The following is a 26,856-nucleotide window of genomic DNA, read 5'->3' on the forward strand; positions in this document are numbered from 1 at the left end:
TTCCGTGGATGGGGGATGGGGTAAACGTCTAAACCTATAGAAAGTGACTGTTTCCGTGGGTGGGGATGGGGTAAATGCTTAGACATGTAGTAAGTGACAGGGTGAAGGGAACAGCTATTTTCTGAGAACCCCCCAGAAAATAAGTGAGAGAGATATGTAAAAGCTGGGTTAATCTAGGTTCACTTAGAGTGGCACGCCACACTAAGTGAACCTAGATTAACTCAGATTTTTGCATATCTCTCTCACTTATTTTTCATTTTTTTTTACAATTCAAAATTTTTTCACAATTCAAAATTGTGATAAAAATGGGGGCTGCCCCCTCCCTGACACCTAGCTCTTTACGCTATGGGGACTACTTTCAGTTGAAATACAGAAAAATAGTCCCCAGGTATTTCTAGTCTCTTTTTTTATAAGCCGAAAGTGATTGGAGACCACAAATGCAAGAGGTATGGTGACTACTTTCAGTTGAAACAGTGTTTTTGTTTGTGTGTGTATTTGTTTGTGTGTGTGTGTGTGTGTGTGTGTTTGTGTGTGTGTGTGTTTGTGTGTGTGTGTGTTTGTGTGTGTTATTTTTTGTTTTTGTTTTGTTTATTGATTTTTTTTTTGTGTTTAATATGATGCTTCAAGTGTAAAATTTTATATGAAAGAGAAATTATGTCATTTCTTATTCTATTATTATTTTTTTATGGTCATGTGACACTTCTATTCTTTGTGTGTGTGTGTGTTTGTGTGTGTGTGTGTTTAATATGATGCTTCAAGTGTAACAAGGTATATGAAAGAGAAATTATGTAATTTTTTATTCTATTATTATTTTTCTTATGGTGATGTGACACTTCTATTAAGCTGAAAAAAATATTTCACTGTTTAATAATCTGAAACAGTAGAAGGAGTATCCCTTTTATTACTTGAATGCAATCTTTTCTATATGATTTTTTAAATTTTTTCTTTATTTATAGTTTTTATTTGATAGTGTTTTGGTCCTAGTCAGGACTAAAGTTTTGATTTCCAGTAAAATATGAAATACGTTGCATCATTCTTCGATACAACTCCTTTAGTTACTTAAGAAAAACACAGCCTTGAATTTCCTTTCAAAAAATGACTGTTTTATACCCAAATTTTCAAAAATCTCAAAGAAACTTCTTAAAATCAGCCTGGGTGGTAGGGTCGATTTTAATGTCTCTTTATTCAAAAAATTAATTTATATTTAGTGTTAAGAGTAGCTGTTCCAGAAAATGCTTTTACGATTGAAGTAAGTGTTTGATTCATATAGTCATCTGTACAGAGGCCAGCATAGGGCGTAACCTCCTTTTTAGATCGAAATTTCTCCAATAAAACAGATTCATTCATTCACTTAACCATAAAAAATAGGGGAATAATAGGCAGAAAATTTGTCGTTTTAAATTTAATCTTCTTGTGGTATAAAGCTTTATTTTGCATGTGGTTTCGGGGGCTAACTCCTTAATTGATGTAGCTAGGGGAAAACCAAACAATAACGAGAAACAACAGCTTTACATGCTACTGATCGTTGCCCTGGCACTGAATCGAAACATAAAAATGGATATTCATCATAAAGCTTCTTTCAGTTTTTTGTGGGGGGGGGAGTTTGCTTATTAGGCATATTTATTGAACATTTTACGATTTCTAAGGCTAATTCTCTTATGACTTTATAATTATTTATTGTATATTTAAATTATATGTGCATTATACTACATTTTTGTCTACTTGCTACTAGCTTTATAAGTATAGAAAAATGTTGGTGTACCAATCATTTATAAATTATTAGCCATTATCAAACAGTTCTAGGTAACTTTTTAAGAATTTGTTTTAATAATTGTAGTTTTTCTGAAAAAAAACAGGTATTCAATCTGCTTGTTTTTTGCTGTTGGTATTTTTTCCTAGGAATGGGTATATTAAAATCATGGCCCTAGAAAGTCGGACAAAGACTCATTATAAGAGAAATTGAGATTTATCGTGCTCTTTTTAGATATATTAATAGATTTTGCCACATTAGAGTGGCGTGTCTTACCGTTTTGTACTATAAATGAACAATTTGGGCCAAACAATGCCGAAAAAGTCAAATAAAGTGAAAATTTTGAGATTAACAATCGATTTCAAATTATCAAAAAATTATATTCTTGGCTTTGCAGTTTCAGAAGCAGCAATGCCACGCAATGATCCGTTTTTTGTTAAAGACGTACCTAATTCATTCCGATAAATGTTTAATATAGGCATTTACTTTAAAGCTTTGTTTACCTCAGTTAATTTATTAGAGGAAAATGCGTTTTTGTCACTCTGATTCTTTTTGCCTGTGTGTCTGGGCGGGTGTTTGCTTATTCCAATTAAATATGAATTTCGTATGTTTTAAGTATGTTTCTTGTCATTATAAGAGATTTGAAATAAGTAAAAAAATAACATGTTAAAAAAAAAAGAAAAAGAAAAAAAAGTTGAATAGTTTTGAAGCCCCCCCCCCAAAAAAATAAATAAATTGGGGGATGGGGGAGGGGGTTGGAGGGATAGAGGAAGGGGGATGGAAAGAAAAAAGTGGGGGTTGGGGGGGGGGTTGGTATGGGGTGGGAGGGGTTGAGGGAGGGAGGGGTGTAGGGATAGGGGTAGGATTTGGGGCCCAAGCATCAGAAGAAATTGTCTGTCTAGTATGCATTTCAAGTCATCGTGGTATGCATATTCTCACGGTGATGCCATAAATTTGCCCCGTAACAAATCCAATTGATAATCCAATTGATAAATCAATGGAATGAACTTGTTACGATATTGTGACGCTTAACATCAGTTGGGCAAAGTCCCAGAAACAATATATTGGATGTATCTCTGAGATCATAATATGTTCAATGGCTTGTTGGTTCCATCGATTAAAGCGTCTTTCTATTACCATAGGAAATCACGGGTCGAACGTTTGATTCCTACATCAAACGCAAATTTCATAAAAATCAATGGGAAGATACCCTGAATGTAAGAAATCGTATCATTGGAAAAGAAAAATATCATCATTAGAGTACAATAAAATGAAAACAATAAAATACTGTTAAACACCATATAACCATGCAATATTACATCCATACAAAAAAACATTAAATAAAACACCAACCATATAACAATACGTATAATCAATCATAAAGTAACACACATATTCAACCATATATCAAAAACAAGCTCTGTAATAACAATCAGACTCCCATACAATGAAACATCAAATATAACACCAATACAAAATAAAACATCCATAAACATAAAACAACAATAACAGCCTGAAAAACTATTAAAAACCATATATCCATACAATAAAACATCCATACAAAAAAAACATTGAATAAAAAATCAACCATATAACAGTCCGTATAATCAATCATAAAGTAACACACATATTCAACCATATATCAAAAACCATTTCTGCAATAACAATCAGACTCCCATACAATGAAACATCAAATATAAAACAAATACAGCAATAAAAATCCATAAACATAAAACATCCATATACCTGTCTTGTCTCTTTAATTGATAGAGTAATGTACCACCTGCCTGCTCTCTTTCATTGACACAGTAAAGTCCCACCTGACCGCTTCCTTTCATTGATACAGTAATTTACTACCACTCCTCTTCGTTTCATTGATGCATCACTACTCACGGCATCAAAAGTACCTTTTTAAGTGCCATTTGAAACTTGAAGATGGTGGAATTTATAGGAAAAAAGTAGGCATGAGCAAAATGTTTTATATGAGCTATCAAAAATCTATCTAAGATGTTCTGGTAGCCCGCTAGCCCCAACCCTCAAGAAACGATATAAAAAGTGCCTTTTTTTTCTTTCTATATGACACTTGCAGTTGGCGGAATTTATATAAACAATGTACATATGGAATTAGCTTTTGAATGAGCTCTTAAGCATGTCTCTATGATCTTCTAGTAACCTGCTCGGCCTGGAAAAAAAGAAGAAGAAAAAAAACGTTTTAACATTTCTTAACTTTTAGTTACTACAAGCTGTGGTTCCCTCTTCACTAGGTTGCAGCTAATGGTTCAACCATGAGAAAGAGCTCATTGTAAATTCCCCCAAAAAATAGTTATTATTGAAATCTTTGAAATCTAATAGATGGTAGAATTTTAAAACAACCTAGTAATTATAAGCAATAGCTTTTAATTGAGCCATTAAACATCTATCTAAGATGGTGTGGTAGCCTGCTAATGATTCAGTAGCTTACTGATGAGCAGATGACTTGTGAAACTTACTAAGGGGGCTGAAGGAGGGATTGTATGAGAGGGGCTCTTCGAAACCTCTAGTTAAGGGTTCTGGATAATAACTATTACTGTTTTGTACTTCAGGGCTTTTCCACTTAAGAAGTGGCACTAAAAGTGTTGTTTTCAGGGCTATATCGCACTTAAGAATGGTAAAATTGAAAAAAAAATACGTATATACAAGCAATAACTTTTTAATGAGCAATTAAACATCATTCTTATAAGTTCTGCTAGCCTAACAGCCCCAGCTTTTCCACATGAGACACGGCACCAAAAGTGCCGTCTTTAGTGCCATTTGGAACTTACTGGCGGTTGAATTTATATAAAGGACGTAGATATGAGCAATATCTTTTATATGAGCTATAAGTGATCTGTCTACGATCTTTTGGTAGCAAGCTAGTGCCACCCCTTTTTAAATGGCACAAAAAGTGCCATTTTAGCGCTATATGGTTCTTACAGATGGCAGAATCTATAAAAACCACGTAGATACGAGACATAGCTTTGAATGAGCCATTAAGTATCTCTCTATGGTGTTCTGGTAGCCCAATAGGCCTGTTGAAAAAAAAAGAAAAAAAGGGAGACAGATCTGTGCTACCCATGCAAAAAAGTGATTTTCCTTGTTTTCAAGGAGGGGGGCTATAATTCCCCTAGAGTAGGTTTTTGACTATGCTGCTTCCAATGGTACACTTTTCATTTCGATCTGACATCATTTTCGAGGAGTTTGAGGGTTTTCTAAATAACAGTAATTTTTTTTTGCAATAAACTTTTACTTTTAAGATGAAACGAAATAATAGTCACCATTCTTGGCTTTGTGTCAGAAAGCAATTTTTCTGTACTATGCAGGTTTTTTTTCAGGCGCTTTTTAACTTTTGGTTACTATGGGATGTAGCTCGCTCTTTACTAGGTTGTAGCTACCGCTGCCACCATGATCGTATTACTCATTCATCTAATACCGGAACTGAAGCTAAAAGAGAAGTATGCTTTGGTTGCGAGGACTGATTGCCAAAAGGCAGTCAGATTTTCCTTTGCCTTTTTTTGGTTAACTTAGCGTTAACCAATGATTCGAAGGCGGAGCAAAGCTAGTATGTGCCACTACTTCTGACAATGACTATAGTCTAAATAAGGTAGATGACAGATAAATTAAATTATATATTAATAAAATTCATTTAATGACTATGTCTAGGAGTAAAAAAGGGGAAACGAAATACGTCGGGAAAAAATGAAGTAATTTGAATACAGGAAAGATGTAATCTTGGCTGGAATATATTATATCAAATGAACGAAAACAGAAATATCAGTTGGACAGTATATTTTACGCAAAACTTTTTGAGTTACAGCTACTTCTATTTCCACTAGCTATTTATTTAGCTTGGCTAATTATTACAAGTTTTAATGCTGAAGATAAGGATTTCATAAAAGAAATCCTAACGCTAACGAGAGATGAGTATAGACCCGGCACCCTCTACTGTATTTTGCTCCAATTTGAAGAAAATTAACACAAGTACTCATTAAGGAAACTAAAAATAATTGCAATTTTTTATAATACTGATTAGTTATTCCTGTCACCCTTACCATCTAGTTTGTCTTTTTCGTTTTTGACAAATCGGATAAGGAACAGGGAAAAGAAGAATGGAGACAATTTCAGCTCACGAGAAGGAAGTAAGTGTCAAGGTTTTTTAAGAAATTATTTTTCCTTTATTCAAAGGAAAGGTTCTGATCTTCGTGATGAACAATGAATGATCAGCTTAAGCCAAGTTCAGATAGAAACGAGTCATTGATACAATTTGCATTAAGAAAAATAAATCAGTTGACATACAAGCGTGGAGGTTATACTGTCTCGACCAAAGATGGGAAAGCTTTTCAGGATAAGCCTTCTTCTTCTGGGTATGTTATTTTGAATTTAAGGTTAATATGTTAAATACAACTTTCATGTAAAAATTATAATGTAATTAATATTTTATATATTTTTACAACCTAATTGACGAAAACTAATAATGATTTAATTGTAAGATAATTATTTAGGGCCTCAGCTCAAAGGAGAGTATTTTTATCAGTACGGACATTTCAGTATGTAACTTACTTGGCTAAAAAGGCTGCAAAGAAAGGCCTAAACCACAAATAATCTAAATGTAAAAGCTTCAAAAATGAATCAGGCTCCGTATTTAATTGATTTGATATATATATATATATATATATATATATATATATATATATATATATATATATATATATATATATATATATATATATATATATATATATAATGTATCTTTTATGTACTGAATCTTTGCTTTACGTTTGCTCCTTACCGGAAATTAATTTAAAAAGAAAAGTAAAGAACCCCATTAGACCAAAAGTGAGCAAAAATCAAATCAAATGATCTACCAAACGTGAAACTACCACAAATCAGCATCGACAAATAGATGAAACCCAAAACGAACAGAAATAAATAACTGAGTCTAACTCAAAACAAGCAGAAATTAACATGAGTAGGGCTTAAGACCCTATTCCTTCCTAAGGCCAGAACACTATTTGACTTAACTGAAAAAATATTAATGTTTTTACTTTTATAACTTTAATGAATCAAATAATATTAAGATTTTGAATACTAAATATCATTAAATGTATATTAAACTGACAAAGCACATTCATTTGTATTTTGGTTAGGTAGGTTAGGCTGCGTATTTAATATATGCTAAGCTTGACCCTAAACCTCCCTCCCCCCAAAATGGACAAATATATAGCCCAAATTTGTTTCTAAACTATTATATTTTCATCCTGTTTTATTTCATTTCATTAGAATTAACAAAACTTGACTTCGTTCGTGTGTAAGATATAGTGCATAAGTACCCAAGTTCCTGAGACGGAATTTATTGCTCCCCTTTATAGTGAGGGGGATTTTATTTGAAGGGGTGTACAATGGCGTGAAATATTCCCAGCAGCTCCAGATAACGAATTTCCTGTCAATAAATAGTGTGAACGCGCATAATTGAATAGCAATTTAGTAACGCTATGTCAGCAGTATACATTAGTGTTTAAATAGCACGCCTTCCTAAAGTCAAGTTTTCGCAATTACAAAATTCTGGGCTATTTTTCATCAGAATCAAAATAAATTGTTTCAGTTACTGAGTTACAGGGGCAACTGCATACTATTTTTTTTCTGGAAAACATTCTTGTAGAAAAAAGGGGGTTTAGGTAATTTCTTTTACATTAAATGTTAGTCCGTAAATTTTCATAAGAACTCTTCGCTTTTATATTATTCAGCAAAATTTATATCGGGAGCAGAACATTTTTCTGTGTTGACGTTGCATGCTAGGAGCACGAGAATATTTCTATCTGGTCTGAAAACTCAGACACCGAAATGATACTGGAGGGTATTTTCCGGGGGGGGGGGGGGTCCCGGTGGATATTTTCCGGGGGGTGGTTATTTTCGGCGGGGGAGAGGTATATTCGCGGGGGGGGGTGAATTTTCCTGGGGGGTATTTTTTCCGGGGGGCATTTTCCGCGGGGGGTATTCTCCGCGGAGAGGGGTATTTACTGGGGGGAGTATTTTCCGGGGGGGGGGGTATTCGCCTAGAACAACCAAAATATTGGACTTCAACAGCAAAATTACAGATAATATTTAAAAGCTTACAAAAACGTAAGACTTTAAATTAATATAAATTAAGCAAAGTGTTTCAATAGTTAATTTTATATTCTCTATGAAAGTGCTCCTAGTGTTCTCTTTTAAATTAGATCTTACAGTATGCAGTTTATTTATAAATAAAATTACAATTTCTATCAGCGTAGTAAAAAAGAATTTAGACTTTACATCCCTCAATTATTCTAGAACAGCCAGTTCAAAAATAAAACAGTCGATAATTGTTTTGTTTAAAGATTTTCTCAATCTTTAATTAGAGGGTACCTTACTAAAATGAACCAAGTTATTTTTTTTATAATTTCAATTGGCTTATAGGCCGAAAAGTATGGGTAACCCACAAACTATACTCTTAAGCCTCCCATAAATAAGTTACATAACTATGAGTTACCTTTACTCTTTCCTATTGGCTAAATCACCAAAGCTACAAACAGAATTTTTATTTAGTTATTTATGAAGTTGCAGCAACAGCAATTTTGGTGGATACTGCAACAGACCTAGAGCGATTAATTAAACATAATCTTAATTTTTTAAATCCGCAAAGGTATGGAGATAAAACAGTAAAATTGGTAAAAATTAATTCTGCGTCTTAAACTTATATCAATAGTTCTAAACTAAAAAATTAAAGTTAAAATTAAATTAACTGAACTAAAAGAAACTATTTAGGTTGAAATAAACTAAAATAAATTAAATTACTTTAATGATCTTAAGCTAATAATCTAAATTGATTAGATTCTACATAAGTTTAGATTATAATTAGTTTAAAATCAAAACAGTCAGCAGTTAGCAGTGCTTGATCTTTGCATCTTAAAAATTATGTTCTTGCCAAAGCATCAGTAAAAAAATTATTTGTGTCTAGACGTTATCGAAGTTAATACGGACCTTTCCCATTAATTCATCAAATAAGCTCCAACCATATCTACTTCGCGGCAGAAGATTAGAAGGGGATAAGTATTTCATTTTTTTGCCTTATCCTTTCTAATTTGCCAGATGATTTTGTTCACTCAAATATTTTTATGTATATGATAAGCAAGGCCGTACGCAGGATTTTTTTAAGGAGGAAGTTTTACTCAAATATTGTTTTTATTGTGGGGGGGGGGTTACACGCAAACAAAACATCAAAAAACAGATACAAAATTGTTTATATCCATTTTTGTTACCATTTACAAGTCAATCAAACATTTCAGGGTGTGGGGTTCAACCCCCCCCCCCTCTGGGTACCGCCTTGATGATAAGCAATGCTGATACTGCCACATAGTCCTAATCTTTCCCAACCATAACTCAGGCTTGGACACAATAGCCACTTTAGCCTTTTCTCACTGAAGTCATAGTATTCAAACTAATTTCAAGAATTTTTCATAATGTTCACATCATTTTTACGATTTTTTCAATTTTTAATTTCCCCTTCTAATAAAAACACCTATTCCCAAAAATGAACTTTTGCATGCTAGCCTTCCTTGGAGTAAGCTCAAACTTCAAACGATCAACCTAATTACGCTACCTACTACTCTAATAATGTTTCAGGACCCTCTGGATTTTCCGAGCCTTGTCAAACAATTTCTGTGTGGTAAATTGTCAAATAGAGGTTTGAACAGCCCCTGTTTATGATTTCATTTTATTTTTAGGTCTGACGAATTTGCTCCATGCAAGCAATACGAATTCCAGACAGCAACAATCAACTTCGACGAATCACCCGAGGAGCCCGCAACATTCTCAAAGGCAACCGCACCAATTTCCTTGGAATTTGCCCAACCCATGGACATCCCCAGAGCCTATACCAGAGAACTTCCCAAATTTTAATCCTCTTTTTTCGTCAATTGGAAATCAAGGCTTTGAACCCCCTAACCAGCAAGAGTTTGGGCAACTAGCACAGCCAAACCTACCAAACAATGGTGTCAACAACTTTCCAAATATTTGGAATGCTGCCCAGTCAATTGCACCTCAAAACTTTCAGTATGGACAAAATGGGAACTTTCCTAATTCAGGTGCTTCGGGAGGGTTTTCAGGGAATTCTGTAAATAGACCGTTTAATAATCAAAATGGTCAATTTGGGCAAAATTCCAATGGCCAAAATCCTTTTTCAAACCCAGGTCAAAATAGTGGCAATAACGGCTATCCATTTCAATCCAACCAAGGAGGAGGCTTTGGACCTTGGCAGGGTCAAAATGGTCAGTTTGGTCAAGGTCAATTCGGTCAAGGCCAGTTTGGACCCAGTCAATTTGGACAAGGACAAACATTTCCTGGTCAATTTAGCCAGGGTCAACCGAGTAATCAAGGATATCCCGGACAATTTGGGCAAACCCCGATGGGTCCATTTGGACAAGGATTTCCTTCCCAAAACTACCCTGGCCAAGGTCCATTTTATCCCGGCCAAAACTTCCCTCCTTTTAATGGTCGATTCCCCTCAAACTCAACTATAAATCGGCCAGCATTCAATCCATTCAATAACAGATATCCAGGCCAACAGCCAGCATTTAATACTTTCAATAACACAAATAGTTTTATGGGTCAGTCCAACCCCTCATTTAATCCTTACAATCCTTCAAATCAGAACTACAATCCTTTCAACCAAAATTCATTCAGTCGAAACCCTTTTAATCAATTTCAAGGACAAAATGGTTTTACCAATAGAAATCCTGCCGGAAATTCTTTTAATAATAATAATCAATTTCCAGCAAACTCCTACAATGGACGATTTCCGAGTCAAACTCCCTTCAACCAAAATCCTTTTAATCAGAATGGACAATATCCAGGATCAAATAACCCCTTCAATCAAAACCAGTTCCCTAATCGGCAGGGGCAAAATCCATTTGGTTCTAGAAGTCCTCTGAGAGAGCAAGAATTTCCAAACAATTTAGGGCAAAACTCACCGGTCAGTGGTCTGTCTAGTCCTCTGCAGGCGTTTCCAATAAATCCCTTTCTTGCTGATCAGGGACCCCAAAATTTATTCCTAAATAATTTTGGTGAGCCAATGTTTCCACCTAATTACAATCCTTACCATCCTTATGGTGGAGTTCCAGAATCGCTGAGAAATAGCTCTTTCAATCCACTTAAAACAGGGTACTTACCTGAAGTAGAGCTTTTAAACAGACCTCCTTTTTTATTCAATCCATTTGGGAAAATAGATAACCCCCCACAGTTTGCTGCCAAAGTTCACCCCAATGATAACGACATTCACAAACACGATGAGAAGAAGGACAACAAGGAAAAGGATCAACGAAAGATGCGAGGATTTCAGAACTTTTCTCCTCAACAAAATTTATTGCAAGATAGCCGAGGACAAGTTCCTTGGACAAATGCTGGTGGGGGATTATATCCATCCTTTCCAGGTGACTTCAGTCAGCTGCAGCAGCTAGATATATTCGGTCGACCCTTGTTTGCAGGAAACTATCCCCATCTTCAGGTTCCTGCCCCGTCTCAAGGCTCAACAACTAGTCTGCCAAACAAAGTGAACGATCTAAGAGATTTGGTTCCTGGAACACCTGGAGTTGATTACCCTGTGTATGGTCAAGTGCCAGAGACATCCTTCAGTTGTGATGGAAAAACCCCAGGTATGTGTGCTCGAAAGCTAGACATCCCGAATCATCTTGGAGGTAGTGAATAACAAACCCCGTGTTTCGTAACTGATAGATTCAAATTAGTCTTTTTGTAAAAAAAAGTATTTAATAAAGTATTCACCCATATAGAGGCATGGCTTCAGTCAAAATCCATAAGAGTAGGAGAAATCGCCCAAGGTTTGAAGGGGTTTAAGATTTTTTATTTTACTATTTGCGTAATCATTAGCGAACTAGGTACTTAGGAGAGTATAGACCAGTGATTTGAGTATACTGACATTTCAATCCCAAAAGAAAATTCGGCTCTCCAAATTTCCCCAAAAATTAACGTTACCAAAAATTACAGAGAATTTAATCTATTTTGAGGGAAATTTGAGGAAACCCTGAAAAATTCAGGATACTGGGAGCCCTAGTAGATGCATAATTAAACTTGGAAAAAATGGTACATATTTTGAAATACAGAGGAGGTAAAAGAGTATTGCACTGAAACATTAAAAGAAGACACTGACGAATTACAAACAAATAAATTAGGATATTGACAAATCAAGACCAATTAAGACCAAGACAAACAATAATCTTTTGTTTTTATAATTGAAATGATTTTTAGATAAAGCATATCATGGGAAGTCAAAAGGCCCCACTATCTCTGTAAAATATTATTACTTAGCCATTTGACCAATTTTAGGCACCCCCTTCTGAAAAACAACAATAAAAACCAAAAATTAATTCACTTACGCCTAGATTAATGCCATTCAACCATATCTGGTGATTTAAAAAAAAGTAATAAAAATGATTTTCCTAAAAGTAAATGAAGCTGCAAGTTCATATTTCGCTATTTACCGGGCTGGGTGAATTTAAAAGACTAATACCAGAATTTCTTGGGATAGTGAAGAGTATGGAAAGAAACAGTCCTATTCATCATTTTGTAGGCTAAAAAGAGCGTGAATTCTTGAAGAAGGTGTGAAAATTCTGCTCTCCATCCATGAAGTACAATTTTAGTCTGAAAAGCCCCTTCTAAACATGTTTTGTCCACCCAAAATTAAATGTACAAAAGCAACAAGCAAAAGAAAATGAAAAAAAAAAACCGAAACAAATATGATAATCAATATGCAATGAAAAAGTTATGGATTACACTTAGAAACAAAATAAGTAGACATTTTTAAGTTTTTTCCGTTATCAGATTAAATCTTTTCCTGATCTTTAATTTTTTTTTTTATCTTCAGCTAAGAGTAATAACATTTTAATGCATAATTTGTTTGTCATTTATCAGCGAAGAGACTTCAAAAATGCTTTATTTACGCTTAATTAAACAAAAAAAAAAGTTTTTTCAACTGAAAGTAAGAATAAACATTAAAACTCAAAACCAACAGAAATTATTCCGTATATGAGGTGGCCTACTTCCTCCTCAATACCCTTCTTTTCACGCTTAAGTTCTTTTTAAATAACTTTTAGAAAAGGTTCTGATTCTAATTGCACGGCCCTTGTGTTTAGGAAATCATTCTTAAAGAGAAGTCCCAGAAAATCAAGTTCATATTTTCTGAGCAAAAATGTGAACAACTTAGACCAGAAAAAAAAAGTATAAATAAATAAAAAGACAAAATCAAGCCACACAGATATCAAAATGAAACAAAAACCCAAATTAGAAGAAATAAAAAGCTATCAACGCGGAATAAAATAACAGGTAAAAAATAAATAAAAATTCAGATGAAGAAAAAAAAACAAATCAAAAAAGGTCTACAACTCACCCAAAATTTATCTATTAACGATGTTCTTATTTAGAATCAAACAGTTTGTGGTAACGAACAGTAAGTAAGGAGCGATACGGCTCAATAGTAACCGAAACAATAAAAAAAAAGAATTTTGATAGTAATAGATGTATCAAAGAAATTCGCTTTTTATGCTGATTCCAAATATATAAGCTTCATTAAGCTTAGTGTTATCCATCAAAAGCTAAACGCCTGAGAACATTTGCCTGATTTTTGAAAATGGGGTAAACACCCCTTAAAAGTCAAGGGATTTTAATGAAAATCACACAATCAAATTCAACGTATCCGAGAACTCTATTGTAAAAGTTTCAAGCTCCCATCTGCAACAATGTGGAACTTTATATTTTTTGCCAAAAGAAAAATCACGGATCCGTGTTTATTTATTTGTTTGTTTTTTTGTTTTTTTTCTCCGGTAGTGATCACCTCAAACCAATAGTCATCGGAAAAGAACCCATTTGAACGGAAATTAAAATTTCTAGTGCCCTTTTTAAGTGACCAAAAAATTTGAGGGCAACTAGCCCTCCCGACTCCCCTTTTTCCTCGAAGTTGCCCGATCAAAATTTTGAGATAGCAATTTTGTTCATTATGATTGAAAGGCCCGATAACTATGCTTTTGGAGATAACATGACACCCCACAGCCCCTGGGGAAGGTCTTTAAGTTATATAATTTGCCCATTGTTTGCGTGTAGTATTTGTTATTGGGAAGTATCGATACATTTTTCGGGCAAGGAGGGGACTGGTGGTGAATTTTCTGCTGGGGGGTTTTCCACGGGGAGAATTTTCCTTGAGGAGGGAAATTTCCGGCGGATTAACTTTTCAAGGGAAATTTTACACTGGGAAAATTTGCCAGAATTCATATACGAAATTGTTTTTATTTGTCTTACTTTCTCTTTTCCGAGTCAATTTTACGTGCGAAGATGTTAAGAGGAATTGCCCGGGATAAATTTTTACCAGGTTGAAGTTGTCTAGAGTATCTTTCCGTAGGAGGAAGGATTTTTCACGGGAGAAATATACCATGGGGGAGTTTTTCACGGGAGGGGACTTCAGGAATGATTTGAAAAAAAAATATTTTAAAATGAAAGTCTTTTTCAACCGGAAGTGCGCTAAGAAAAAAAATTCACCTGGAACCGTCTGCAATAAACTTTTCCGGGAGATTTTCAGCTAGAATAGAATCGTCTGAGAGGAATTTTCCTGGCGTGGTGGGGGGGGGGGGGTTATTTTACGTGGGAATAACTTTCCATGCAGGGAATTTCCGCGGGGAGAGGGAATTTTACATGGAAGAGTGCCTGGATTTCCGGCAATATTAAAAAACGATCAGAAATTAAAGAAAAAACAAGTTTTTTTCAACTAAAAGTAAGGAGCAACATCAAAACTTAAAATGAATAGAAATTATTACTTATATGATGGGGCTGCCCTCTTCTCTATACCTCGCTCTTTACACTAAAGTCTGATTTTGTGTCCCAATTCCTATTCCTTAACAACGACTCCTGAAACACACGAGTTGTATAATTAGAGTAATAAGCCTTTTTTAAATGCCCTAAAGAAAACTTTAGCGTAAAGAGCAAGATACTAAGGACAGGGCATCCCCCCTCGTATAAGTAATGATTTCTGTTCATTTTAAGATTTGATGTTGCTCCTTAATTTCAGTTGAAAAAACTTGTTTTTTATTTAATCTAGACAAGCGACTAAGATTATTTCAAGCGAAATAAAATAATAAAGCAGAGAACCACGCCACACTTGTCAAATTTTAAATAAAGCTTTTTTAGAACAGGATTCTCTAAGTCTGAGGGGTCAAGAATTCGTATCATGTTGCGAATGTGGAAGAAGTATAGAATTTATCTTAAGAATGAATAAATTATTAGATTTTCGTCTGAGAAAACCAAAATAAGAGTCCATTATTTTAGAATCCCCCACATCCCTCTTAAGAGCCAAACCTAAATTTTGATATTTATGTATTTCAAGCGCCTCTGTGTTGCTGGGCTAAACCATAAGCGCCCATAAGCTGAGTCTTAGGGGGGGACTTACCTGGTCTAATTGGAACTTCCAAAGCTGTATAATAGAAATCTCAAAACAAAACAAAAAAAATATAAGGCAGCATCATTAAGCCAGGGGAGGCTGGAGCCCCCTCTACCCCCCCCCCCATATGGGTGCCCATAGACTAAACCCTTGTCATGAGAAGTTAGGCTAGCCTGGTCAAATAAATTATTCTGGTGTGGGTGGTCATGAACATTCTCAGCGAGGGCTAAAAGATCTAAAAGATACTGAGCTAAACAAGCTTTATTTAAAATTGGACAAAAGCGACATATTTCTCTGCTTTGTTATTTTGTTTCACTTGAAAGAATTCAAAGTATAATCATCTACTGAACAAGTACTGACAAAACATATCCTCTCTACCCAAAAAAAGTGACCCTTTGTTACACAATTTACACAGACCCTTAGGTCATTTTTAAGACCCTCAGTTACACAATTCAATACAAATTTCTGGGTAACTCGTCACCTGAATCACGCTCTATTGGCTGGAGCGATTGGCTGGGAGCAAAGTACTTTGGCTCGGAGCGATTAAGTAGTACTTGCGCCTAGAGGCGCTGAGGTACGCAGGGTCACTTTTGGAGAGTTTTGTCAGTACTTGTTCAGTAGATGATTATACTTTGAAAGAATCTTAGTCACTTGTCTCGCTTCTAAATGAGAAAATCGTTAGTCGTTAGACTTTGGCTGAGTGGCTGACCTTTTTTGATTCGGGTTTATTGTTTTGTAACTTTTTTTCACCTGTTATTTTACTCTGCATTTATAGCTTTTTAATTTTTATAATTTGGGTTTTTGTTTCATTTTGATGTTCATGTTTTTTATTTTTGTCTTTTTATTTATTTTATTTTCCCTTGTTTCTGGTCTGAATCGTCCCATTTTCCCTCAGAAAATGTGTACTTGATTTTCTGGCACTTTCTCAAATATTGCTGAAGAAGAAAAACACTTGTCTTCTCAAAATATCTGATTTAAGCTTTAATGTTGTTCCTTACTTTCAGCTGAAAAAAAAAACTGTCTTTTTAGTTTAATTTCAAGTACAAGTTTTTACCATACTATTTCTGAGTAGGTCTATCTCTGAGATGAAGTGAGAACAAAACAAGAAAAGCAGTTAAGTAAAAGTAAAGTAAAAGTGTTTGAAGCAAAACTTTAAATAGATTTTAAGGAAATTTAAAACTGTTGCAAATTTCACCTTGGACTAAGTTTTCATTTTTGTCAATGATTGGGGGCTCACCAATTTAATTCAATAAGATCCCAGTGCACAAGGAATAAAGTTTAGGAACTTATGTATTATCCCAAACACACTCAAGAGGTTTGCTTTGTTTAGTCTGAGTAAAACTGTTTTTTTTCTAATATTCGGTTATAATTAGCTTGTTCTTTCGCGAAATGAACTGTGATGCAGGTTAATGTTTTTTGTTTCATTGTGATATTCACGTTCTTTATTGTTGTCTTTTTGTTTATTATATTTTCTCTTTTTTCTGGTATGAATCATTCCTACTGTCTCTCAGAAGATGTGGACTTGATTTTCTGGGCCTTTCTCAAATACTGCTGAATAAGAGAAGCGAATAGAGAATAATAGATGTGGCTAGGTTAGGTATTTAATATAATGCGTTCTGGACATCCTGTTTTCCATAACTACTTGTTGTAGTTTCCATAATTTGTCACTAAAGTATTATGTTTTCATCTCATTTTGGTATATTTCATTATAATTAACCTAACTTCTCTGATAATACACAAGTACCGAAATTTATTTAAAGTATAATTTAATCGGAGTTTATTATATTTCTAGTTTTATTATAAAATAAAATAAATTACACTTCTGATATAATTAAGTTAAATATAGTAAATTTTAGTAGATGTAACATAAGTTAAATATAAAAAAAATAAAATAATTTAATACAAGTTAATAAGATAAGTTAACACATGAATTAAATTCATAAAATTTAAAATAAGGTAATATAATTTAAATATAAATAAGTTAATATAAGTTAATAAAATATAAGATAAGTATAAGTTATACTTTATTATATTTAACTTATATTTATAGAGTGTAATAAATATATACTATAATTTTAGTTTTATTATACGTTAAATATAGTAAATTAAATATGAATTTTACTTCTATTTATTAAGAAAACTGTATTAGTTATAGTTTATTCCTACCTTTCTTTGATAGGGGACTTCTTAGATTCGTGTTGCATAAATTCTTATAGTGCAAATTTAAATAGCTCAACAAACTTATGAATACAAATTTTCCTTAAAAGGCATGATAGTTTGCTAACTAGTTTACAAACACTTCTAATTATCAAGAATTTAAAATAATTCTTAACGACCCTTTATTTATTTTTGTAATACCAACTTCGTCTTAACAGATGCCAAGTACCCCAATTTATTTAACTAGATTTGCTGTTTTTACTGCAATCAGCTATTTGATTTGCGGCAGACTGGAGCCAAAGCAGGGTTGCCAACGTTTTTGTATGATCCGTCAAATTTCTTCCGTTTTTTGCTGCAAGTATATGCGTCCACAACGGTTCAACGGTTCAATAATGTTTATGCGAAGTTTCATATCTGACCAGCAATACTTAGCCTTCACAAATTTGCCCTTTGAATATTGTTCTTGGCTTCTAGAACTTGATTTAGCCTATTCCTGTGCATATACTTTTTAAATATCTCATAACATTATTTACGGTTCAATAATGTTATGTCAACCGTAAATAATGTTATGAGATATTTAAAAAGTATATGCACAGGAATAGGCTAAATCAAGTTCTAGAAGCCAAGAACAATATTCAAAGGGCAAATTTGTGAAGGCTAAGTATTGCTGGTCAGATATGAAACTTCGCATAAACATTATTGAACCGTTGAACCGTTGTGGACGCATATACTTGCAGCAAAAAACGGAAGAAATTTGACGGATCATACAAAAACGTTGGCAACCCTGCTTTGGCTCCAGTCTGCCGCAAATCAAATAGCTGATTGCAGTAAAAACAGCAAATCTAGTTAAATAAATTGGGGTACTTGGCATCTGTTAAGACGAAGTTGGTATTACAAAAATAAATAAAGGGTCGTTAAGAATTATTTTAAATTCTTGATAATTAGAAGCGTTTTTAAACTAGTTAGCAAGCTATCATGCCTTTTAAGTAAAATTTGTATTCATAAGTTTGTTGAGCTATTTAAATTTGCACTATAAGAATTTATGCAACACGAATCTAAGAAGTCCCCTATCAAAGAAAGGTAGGAATAAACTATAACTAATACAGTTTTCTTAATAAATAGAAGTAAAATTCATATTTAATTTACTATATTTAACGTATAATAAAACTAAAATTATAGTATATATTTATTACACTCTATAAATATAAGTTAAATATAATAAAGTATAACTTATACTTATCTTATATTTTATTAACTTATTTACATTTAAATTATATTACCTTATTTTAAATTTTATTAATTTAATTCATGTGTTAACTTATCTTATTAACTTGTATTAAATTATTTTATTTTTCTTATATTTAACTTATGTTACATCTACTAAAATTTACTATATTTAACTTAATTATATCAGAAGTGTAATTTATTTTATTTTATAATAAAAATAGAAATATAATAAACTCCGATTAAATTATACTTTAAATAAATTTCGGTACTTGTGTAATATCAGAGAAGTTAGGTTAATCATAATGAAATATACCAAAATGTGATGAAAATATAATACTTTAGTGACAAATTATGGAAACTACAACAAGTAGTTATGGAAAACAGGATGTCCAGAACGCATTATATTAAATACCTAACCTAGCCACATCTATTATTCTCTATTCGCTTCTCTTATTCAGCAGTATTTGAGAAAGGCCCAGAAAATCAAGTCCACATCTTCTGAGAGACAGTAGGAATGATTCATACCAGAAAAAAGAGAAAATATAATAAACAAAAAGACAACAATAAAGAACGTGAATATCACAATGAAACAAAAAACATTAACATTAACCTGCATCACAGTTCATTTCGCGAAAGAACAAGCTAATTATAACCGAATATTAGAAAAAAAACAGTTTTACTCAGACTAAACAAAGCAAACCTCTTGAGTGTGTTTGGGATAATACATAAGTTCCTAAACTTTATTCCTTGTGCACTGGGATCTTATTGAATTAAATTGGTGAGCCCCCAATCATTGACAAAAATGAAAACTTACGGTCTTCTCGAATTATATGGGGGGGGGGGTGTGAATATAAATGGGGTGCTGATCAGAATCAGATGCAGAATTAAAGTTTAATGGGTGGCATCAACAAAACTTGAGTTCCATTATGGCTATTTTTCTCACCTCTACCTGTGTAATCGGTAAATCTTCTACAAGGGGGCAAGTGCCGCCAGAACCGCAATCTGCTGTTGATGGAGATGGTAATTTCTGACCAAAACCGTAAAGCTTCACTATTTGTGAGTTGTCAAACCTTAAAAGACATAAGCATATATTTAATATCATATAGTACCTTACGAAACATGGATCTAAGACAGGAGAGCTTTGAAATGTTGAGGAAGTTCTGTCAAATGTTCTCCAGAGGAATCGCATAAGGATAGTCCTATTTGTTCGTCTGCTGTACTGAAGCACAAAAAAAACAGTAGTCTAGTAGTCTCGTAACCTAAGTCGTAAACAAAAACCGCACTGTGTAAGGTTATAATGAATAAAGACTAAGATGGCTTGGCAATATATTACGGTTGAAGGTATACAGACTATCAAAAAATGTGCTATTTGGTCGTCCGTTTAAGGCCAAAAGAAAAGTAGGTCTAGCATGGTATGAAATAAAATTGTAAGGAAGGATTTAAAAAAAAGATGAAACTTCTAGGGAGATGCTAAGGAGTGAAGCTTTTAATGAATGTGGTTGGTGAGGACTGTGCGTAGCCGCGTTCGTCTTAGGTGGCTAGGTGCTGCAGTGAACTTTTAATAATAGCAATAAGATAGTTATGAGTCCCAAAATCCCTTCAGTGAACATATACAGTCTACAATATACTAATTTTCTGGGTGTATGCATAGTGGTACATTTTGTAGCCCCTTGATTATATATTATTTTAGGTTATTATGCTGACGTTGAAACAAGATGTCAAGTATTCCACATTTGCATCCCTGATTCAGATGGCAAAAATATGAAACAATCCTTCTTGTGTGGAAATGGCACTTTGTTCAATGAGCCATTAAATGTGTGTCAGTGGTGGTCAGATGTTTCCTGCCAAAGATTTAGTGGTGGCAAGACCAGTACAGGGTACAACTTGTAAGTTAATTCCAATTTATAAAATTTTGAAAAGTGGCATTTATGTTGTGTATCTAAATATGAGGTTGGGATCTTTTTTGCCAGTTGGTTTTTCCTCAGTCATCTACAAATCGTAAGGCCATTAAGCAAGAATTCGGATTTGGTCCTCTTGACCCAGATTAGGGCCATTCCTAACTAAAATAGAAATTTTTATAGTCTTTCTTTTAATTATTTTAAAACAATGCAGTTTTTGGGGTGGTGATGCAGTAAAGTAAAAGGGATTATTGGACCAGGTAGTGTAAAATAAATGTAACTATTTCCACCTGGTGGAAACCTGGATGTCTGGGTTGAGACTTGTGACCTCTATTTATAAGTTAGTAACTATGGGTAGTGAGGTAGCCTAACTAATCAGAAAGAGACGTAACCTGCCAAGCTCTGAGAAAATACAAAGGTTAATTGTTGATTTCTTTTATTTGACTTTTAAGTGGACTTTTCTTTTTTTATTTGATTAATAAATAACAATAATTAATAAAAAATAATAAATAATAATAATAGCATAATTTTTTAATAGATAAAAAAATAATAAATAATAATAGCAATAAATAATCGTTCATAAAATAATAGTTACATAGGTTATCGCTTACTGACTCAACAAATGCATCCTGAAAGCTTTCTGTATTGTGGTTATTTCAAAGCCCTTTCTCTTACTAAAATAGTTATTTCAAAACTTTTCCAAACTAAGCAATTCAAATTTTTGCGACTTTTCTTCGGTTTTATTATGATCAATTTCTGACTCTTGATTTGATCAATCTCGCTACAGTCTTTTTATCACTGTTGTTACGTTGAACCGTGAAAATAAATTACCAAAACAAATTAATTGAGTATTTTGCAGGTTGAGTCGTAAGAAAGAAATTTCCTGGGGGGGAATTCGTAGCGAAGATGGAATTTTCCCGGGGTAATTTCCAGACAGAAGAAATTTACATGGGGGGAACTTTCTATGGAGAAATTTTTTGTCGGAAGTGGAGATTTTCCACGAAAAGGGTAGATTTCTTTGGTTTGTTCGAAAAACGATCAGAAATTAAATTAAAAAAGAAAAAGTTTGTTCTATTGAAAGTAAGGAACAACATTACAACTTAAAACGAACAGAAAATGTTTCCTATATGAGGTAGACTGGCTCCTCCTCAATACCATGCTCTTTACGCTAAAGTTTGACGTTTTGTCTTAATTCTATAAGAACCTAAGATAAAAAGCCCGTGCAATTAGAATTAAAACCTTTTTTTAAAGTTCTTAAAAAACTTTGGCTTGAAGACAGGGGTGTTGAGGGGAACAGGTAACCTCGTACAGGGAATAATTTCTGCTCGTTTTAAATTTAAATGTTGCTCCCTACTTTCAGTTGAGAAAACTTGTTTTTTTAACTTAATTGCGCAAAGAGAGCAACTGATGCTTCAAAATTCTCACAGTCGAACCCAAATTATTTATACCAGTGTCATCGATATAGTGTTGATAAACTTAGTATTGACCTTATAAATGTATATTATTATTTATTTATATGTTTTTTTGTGCCAACATTTATTCCGTCTTTTAAAAGTCATAAATGGTATTTGTTAACAATGTCAATAGCCCTTTAAGCATACAAAAGCCTTAATAGTCATAAATAGTCAGCCCTTAATAGTCATAAAGTGTATTTGATAACAATTTCAATAGCCCTTTAAGCATACAAAAGCCTTAATAGTCATGAATTGTCAGCCCTTAATAGTCATAAACGGTTTTTGGTAACAATTTAAATAGCCCTTTAAGCATACAAAAGCCTTAATAGTCATAAATAGTCAGCCCTTAATAGTCATAAAGGGTTTTTGGTAAAAATTTCAAAAGCCCTTTAAGCATACAAAAGCCTTAATAAACATAAATAGTCAGCCCTTAATAGTCATAAAGGGTTTTTGGTAACAATTTCAATAGCCCTTTAAGCATACAAAAGCCTTAATAGTCATAAATTCAGCCCTTAATAGTCATAAAGGGTATTTGGTAACAATTTCAATAGCCCTTTAAGGCATACAAAAGCCTTAATAGTCATAAATACAGCCCTTAATAGTCATAAAGGGTATTTGGTAACAATTTCAATAGCCCTTTAAGCATAAACAAGACATAATAGTCATAAATTGTCAGCCCTAAATAGTCATAAAGGGTTTTTGATAACAATTTCAATAGCCCTTTAAGCATACAAAAGCCTTAATAGTCATAAATAGTCGGCCCTTAATAGTCATAAAGGGTTTTTGATAACAATTTCAATAGCCCTTTGAGCATACAAAAGCCTTAATAGTCATAAATAGTCGGCCCTTAATAGTCATATAGGGTTTTTGATAACAATTTCAATAGCCCTTTGAGCATAAAAAAGCCTTAATAGTCATAAATAGTCAGCCGTAAATAGTCATAAATGGTTTTTGGTAACAATTTCAATAGCCTTTTAAGCATACAAAAGCCTTAATAGTCATACATAGTCAGCCCTTAATAGTCATACCGGATTTTTGGTAAAAATTTCAATAACCCTTTAAGCATACAAAAGCCTTAATAAACATAAATAGTCAGCCCTTAATAGCCATAAAGGGTTTTTGGTAACAATATCAATAGCCCTTTAAGCATACAAAAGCATTAATAGAAATAAATTCAGCCCTTAATAGTCATAGAGGGTATTTGGTAACAATTTCCATAGCCCTTTAAGCATACAAAAGCCTTAGTAGTCATAAATTCAGCCCTTAATAGTCATAGAGTGTATTTGGTAACAATTTCAATAGCCCTTTAAGCATACAAAAGCCTTAGTAGTCATAAATTCAGACCTTAATAGTCATAGAAGGTTTTTGATAACAATTTCAATAGCCCTTTAAGCATAAAAAAGCCTTAATAGTCATAAATAGTCAGCCCTTAATAGTCATAACGGGTTTTTGGTAAAAATTTCAATAACCCTTTAAGAATACAAAAGCCTTAATAAACATAAATAGTCAGCCCTTAATAGCAATAAAGGGTTTTTGGTAACAATTTCAATAGCCCTTTAAGCATACAAAAGCCTTAATAGTCATAAATTCAGCCCTTAATAGTCATAGAGGGTTTTTGGTAACAATTTCAATAGCCCTTTAAGCATACAAAAGCCTTAGTAGTCATAAATTCAGCCCTTAATAGTCACAAAGGGTTTTTGGTAACAATTTCAATAGCCCTTTAAGCATACAAAAGTCTTAATAGTCATAAATTCAGCCCCTAATAGTCATAAAGGGTTTTTTATAACAATTTCAATAGCCCTTTAAGAATAAAAAAGCCTTAATAGTCATAAATAGTCATCCCTAAATAGTCATAAATTGTTTTTGGTAACAATATCAATAGCCTTTTAAGCATACAAAAGCCTTAATAGACATAAATACTCAGCCCTAAATAGTCATAAAGGGTTTTTGGTAACAATTTCAATAGCTCTTTAAGCATACAAAAGCCTTAATAGACATAAATAATCAGCCCTTAATAGTCATAAAGGGATTTTGGTAACAATTTCAATAGCCCTTTAAGCATACAAAAGCCTTAATAGACATAAATAATCAGCCCTTAATAGTCATAAAGGGTTTTTGGTAACAATTTCAATAGCCCTTTAAGCATACAAAAGCCTTAAAAGTCATAAATAGTCAGCCCTAAATAGTCATAAAAGGTTTTTGTTAACAATATCAATAGCAATTTAAGCATACAAAAGCCTTAATAGACATAAATAATCAGCCCTTAATAGTCATAAAGGGTTTTTGGTAACAATTCCAATAGCCCTTTAAGCATACAAAAGCCATAAAAGTCATAAATAGTCAGCCCTAAATAGTCATAAAAGGTTTCTGTTAACAATATCAATAGCCTTTTAAGCATACAAAAGCCTTAATAGACATAAATAATCAGCCCTTAATAGTCATAAAGGGTTTTTGGTAACAATTTCAATAGCTCTTTAAGCATACAAAAGCCTTAATAGACATAAATAATCAGCCCTTAATAGTCATAAAGGGATTTTGGTAACAATTTCAATAGCCCTTTAAGCATACAAAAGCCTTAATAGACATAAATAATCAGCCCTTAATAGTCATAAAGGGTTTTTGGTAACAATTCCAATAGCCCTTTAAGCATACAAAAGCCATAATAGTCATAAATAGTCAGCCCTAAATAGTCATAAAAGGTTTCTGGTAACAATATCAATAGCCTTTTAAGCATACAAAAGCCTTAATAGACATAAATAATCAGCCCTTAATAGTCATAAAGGGTTTTTGGTAACAATTTCAATAGCTCTTTAAGCATACAAAAGCATTAATAGACATAAATAATCAGCCCTTAATAGTCATAACGGGATTTTGGTAAAAATTTCAATAACCTTTTAAGCATACAAAAGCCTTAATAAACATAAATAGTCAGCCCTTAATAGTCATAAAGGGTTTTTGGTAACAATTACAATAGCCCTTTAAGCATACAAAAGCCATAAAAGTCATAAATAGTCAGCCCTAAATAGTCATAAAAGGTTTTTGTTAACAATATCAATAGCCATTTAAGCATACAACAGCCTTAATAAACATATATAATCAGCCCATAATAGTAATAAAGGGTTTTTGGTAACAATTTCAATAGCACTTTAAGCATACAACAGTCTTAATAGTCATAAATTCAGCCCCTAATAGTCATAAAGGGTTTTTTGTAACAATTCCAATAGCCCTTTAAGCATACAAAAGCCTTAAAAGTCATGAATAGTCAGCCCTAAATAGTCATAAAAGGTTTTTGTTAACAATTTCAATAGCCCTTTAAGCATACAAAAGCCTTAATAGTCATAAATAATCAGCCCTTAATAGTCATAAAGGGTTTTTGGTAACAATTTCAATAGCACTTTAAGCATACAAAAGCCTTAATAGACATAAATAATCAGCCCTTAATAGTCATAAAGGGATTTTGGTAACAATTTCAATAGCCCTTTAAGCATACAAAAGTCTTAATAGTCATAAATTCAGCCCTTAATAGTCATAAATGGTTTTTGGTAACAATTCCAATAGCCCTTTAAGCATACAAAAGCCTTAAAAGTCATGAATTTTCAGCCCTTCAGAGTCATAAATTGGTTCTTTTAACAATTTAAATATCATTTTAATCATACACAAGACTTAATATTCCTAAATAGTCAGCCCTAAATAGAAATAAAGTGATTGTGATCAAAATACCAATAGCCCTTTAAGCATACAAAAGCCTGAGTAGTCATACATTCCGCCCTTAAGAGTAAGAAAGGGAATTTGGTAACAATTTCAAGAGCCCTTTAAGCATACAAAAGCCTTTATAGTCATAAATTCAGCCCTTAAGAGTCATAAAGGGTTTTTTATAACAATTCCAATAGAACTGTAAGCATACAAAAGCCTTAAAAGTCATAAATTGTCAGCCCTAAATAGTCATAAAAGTTTTTTGTTAACAATATCAATAGCCTTTTAAGCATACAAAAGCCTTAATAGACATAAATAATCAGCCCTTAATAGTCATAAAGGGATTTTGGTAACAATTTCAATAGCTATTTAAGCATACAAAAGCCTTAATAGACATAAATACTCAGCCCTTAATAGTCATAAAGGGATTTTGGTAACAATTTCAATAGCTCTTTAAGCATACAAAAGCCTTAATAGACATAAATAGTCAGCCCATAATAGTCATAAAGTGTTTTTGTTAACAATTCCAATAGCCATTTAAGCATACAAAAGCCTTAAAAGTCATAAATAGTCAGCCCTTAATAGTCATAAAGGGTTTTTGGTAACAATTCCAATAGCCCTTTAAGCATACAAAAGCCATAATAGTCATAAATTCAGCCGTTAATAGTCATAAAAGGTTTTTGTCAACAATTTCAATGCCCTTTAACCATACAAAAGCAGAACAAAGGCCCTTTAAACATATCACGATCTTCCTCATTACTTATAAAAATCATCTTATTTTAATTATGTACTATTCAATACATTTGTTTCAGCCCAAATGAAGAAAAAGGTGAAACCCAAGATGAAAATAGAAAACAGAAATTTGAAAGCACAGAAAGACCATCGACCAGTGAGCCAGGTTTTACGTCAAAATTTGAAAAGCCAAAGCAGCTCTTCAGACCACCCTATGCCAGACCCCCGTTCCAGGTCCCCCAATTGTCTTGAAATACAACATAAAACTTTAGAAAATCAACCTGGAAATAATAGTTTTCAACCAAGTTTTACTATTTATATACTTTTGTCTTATCGTTCATAAAAAGGTAATAGCCTTTTTTTTTAGTCGTATCGTCTTTTAATTTGTCAGTTAAGCCTCTATTACTTGGTTTTTATTTTGTATTAAGAAATGAGAATAAAATGGAATATATTTCACAAGATTTTTCGCCAATTTTG

At 33.1% G+C, this 26,856-nt stretch overlaps 1 protein-coding gene across 1 annotated transcript; it reads left to right on the plus strand.

Moving 5' to 3' along the window:
* Positions 1-5,985: 5,985 nt before the first annotated feature.
* Positions 5,986-26,838, plus strand: LOC148945527 (uncharacterized). The gene is made up of 4 exons (XM_089099109.1): positions 5,986-6,129; positions 9,508-11,433; positions 20,293-20,488; positions 26,460-26,838. The coding sequence occupies exons 1-4, from the start codon at positions 6,093-6,095 to the stop codon at positions 26,629-26,631; spliced, it is 2,331 nt and encodes a 776-aa protein (XP_088955235.1). The 5' UTR covers positions 5,986-6,092; the 3' UTR covers positions 26,632-26,838.
* The last annotated feature ends 18 nt before the right edge of the window (positions 26,839-26,856 follow it).

The sequence above is a fragment of the Artemia sp. Qi Xiang Cuo genome, chromosome 13 (assembly GCF_049724085.1).
Source record: "Artemia sp. Qi Xiang Cuo chromosome 13, ASM4972408v1, whole genome shotgun sequence".
Classification (NCBI taxonomy): Eukaryota; Metazoa; Arthropoda; class Branchiopoda; order Anostraca; family Artemiidae; genus Artemia; species Artemia sp. Qi Xiang Cuo.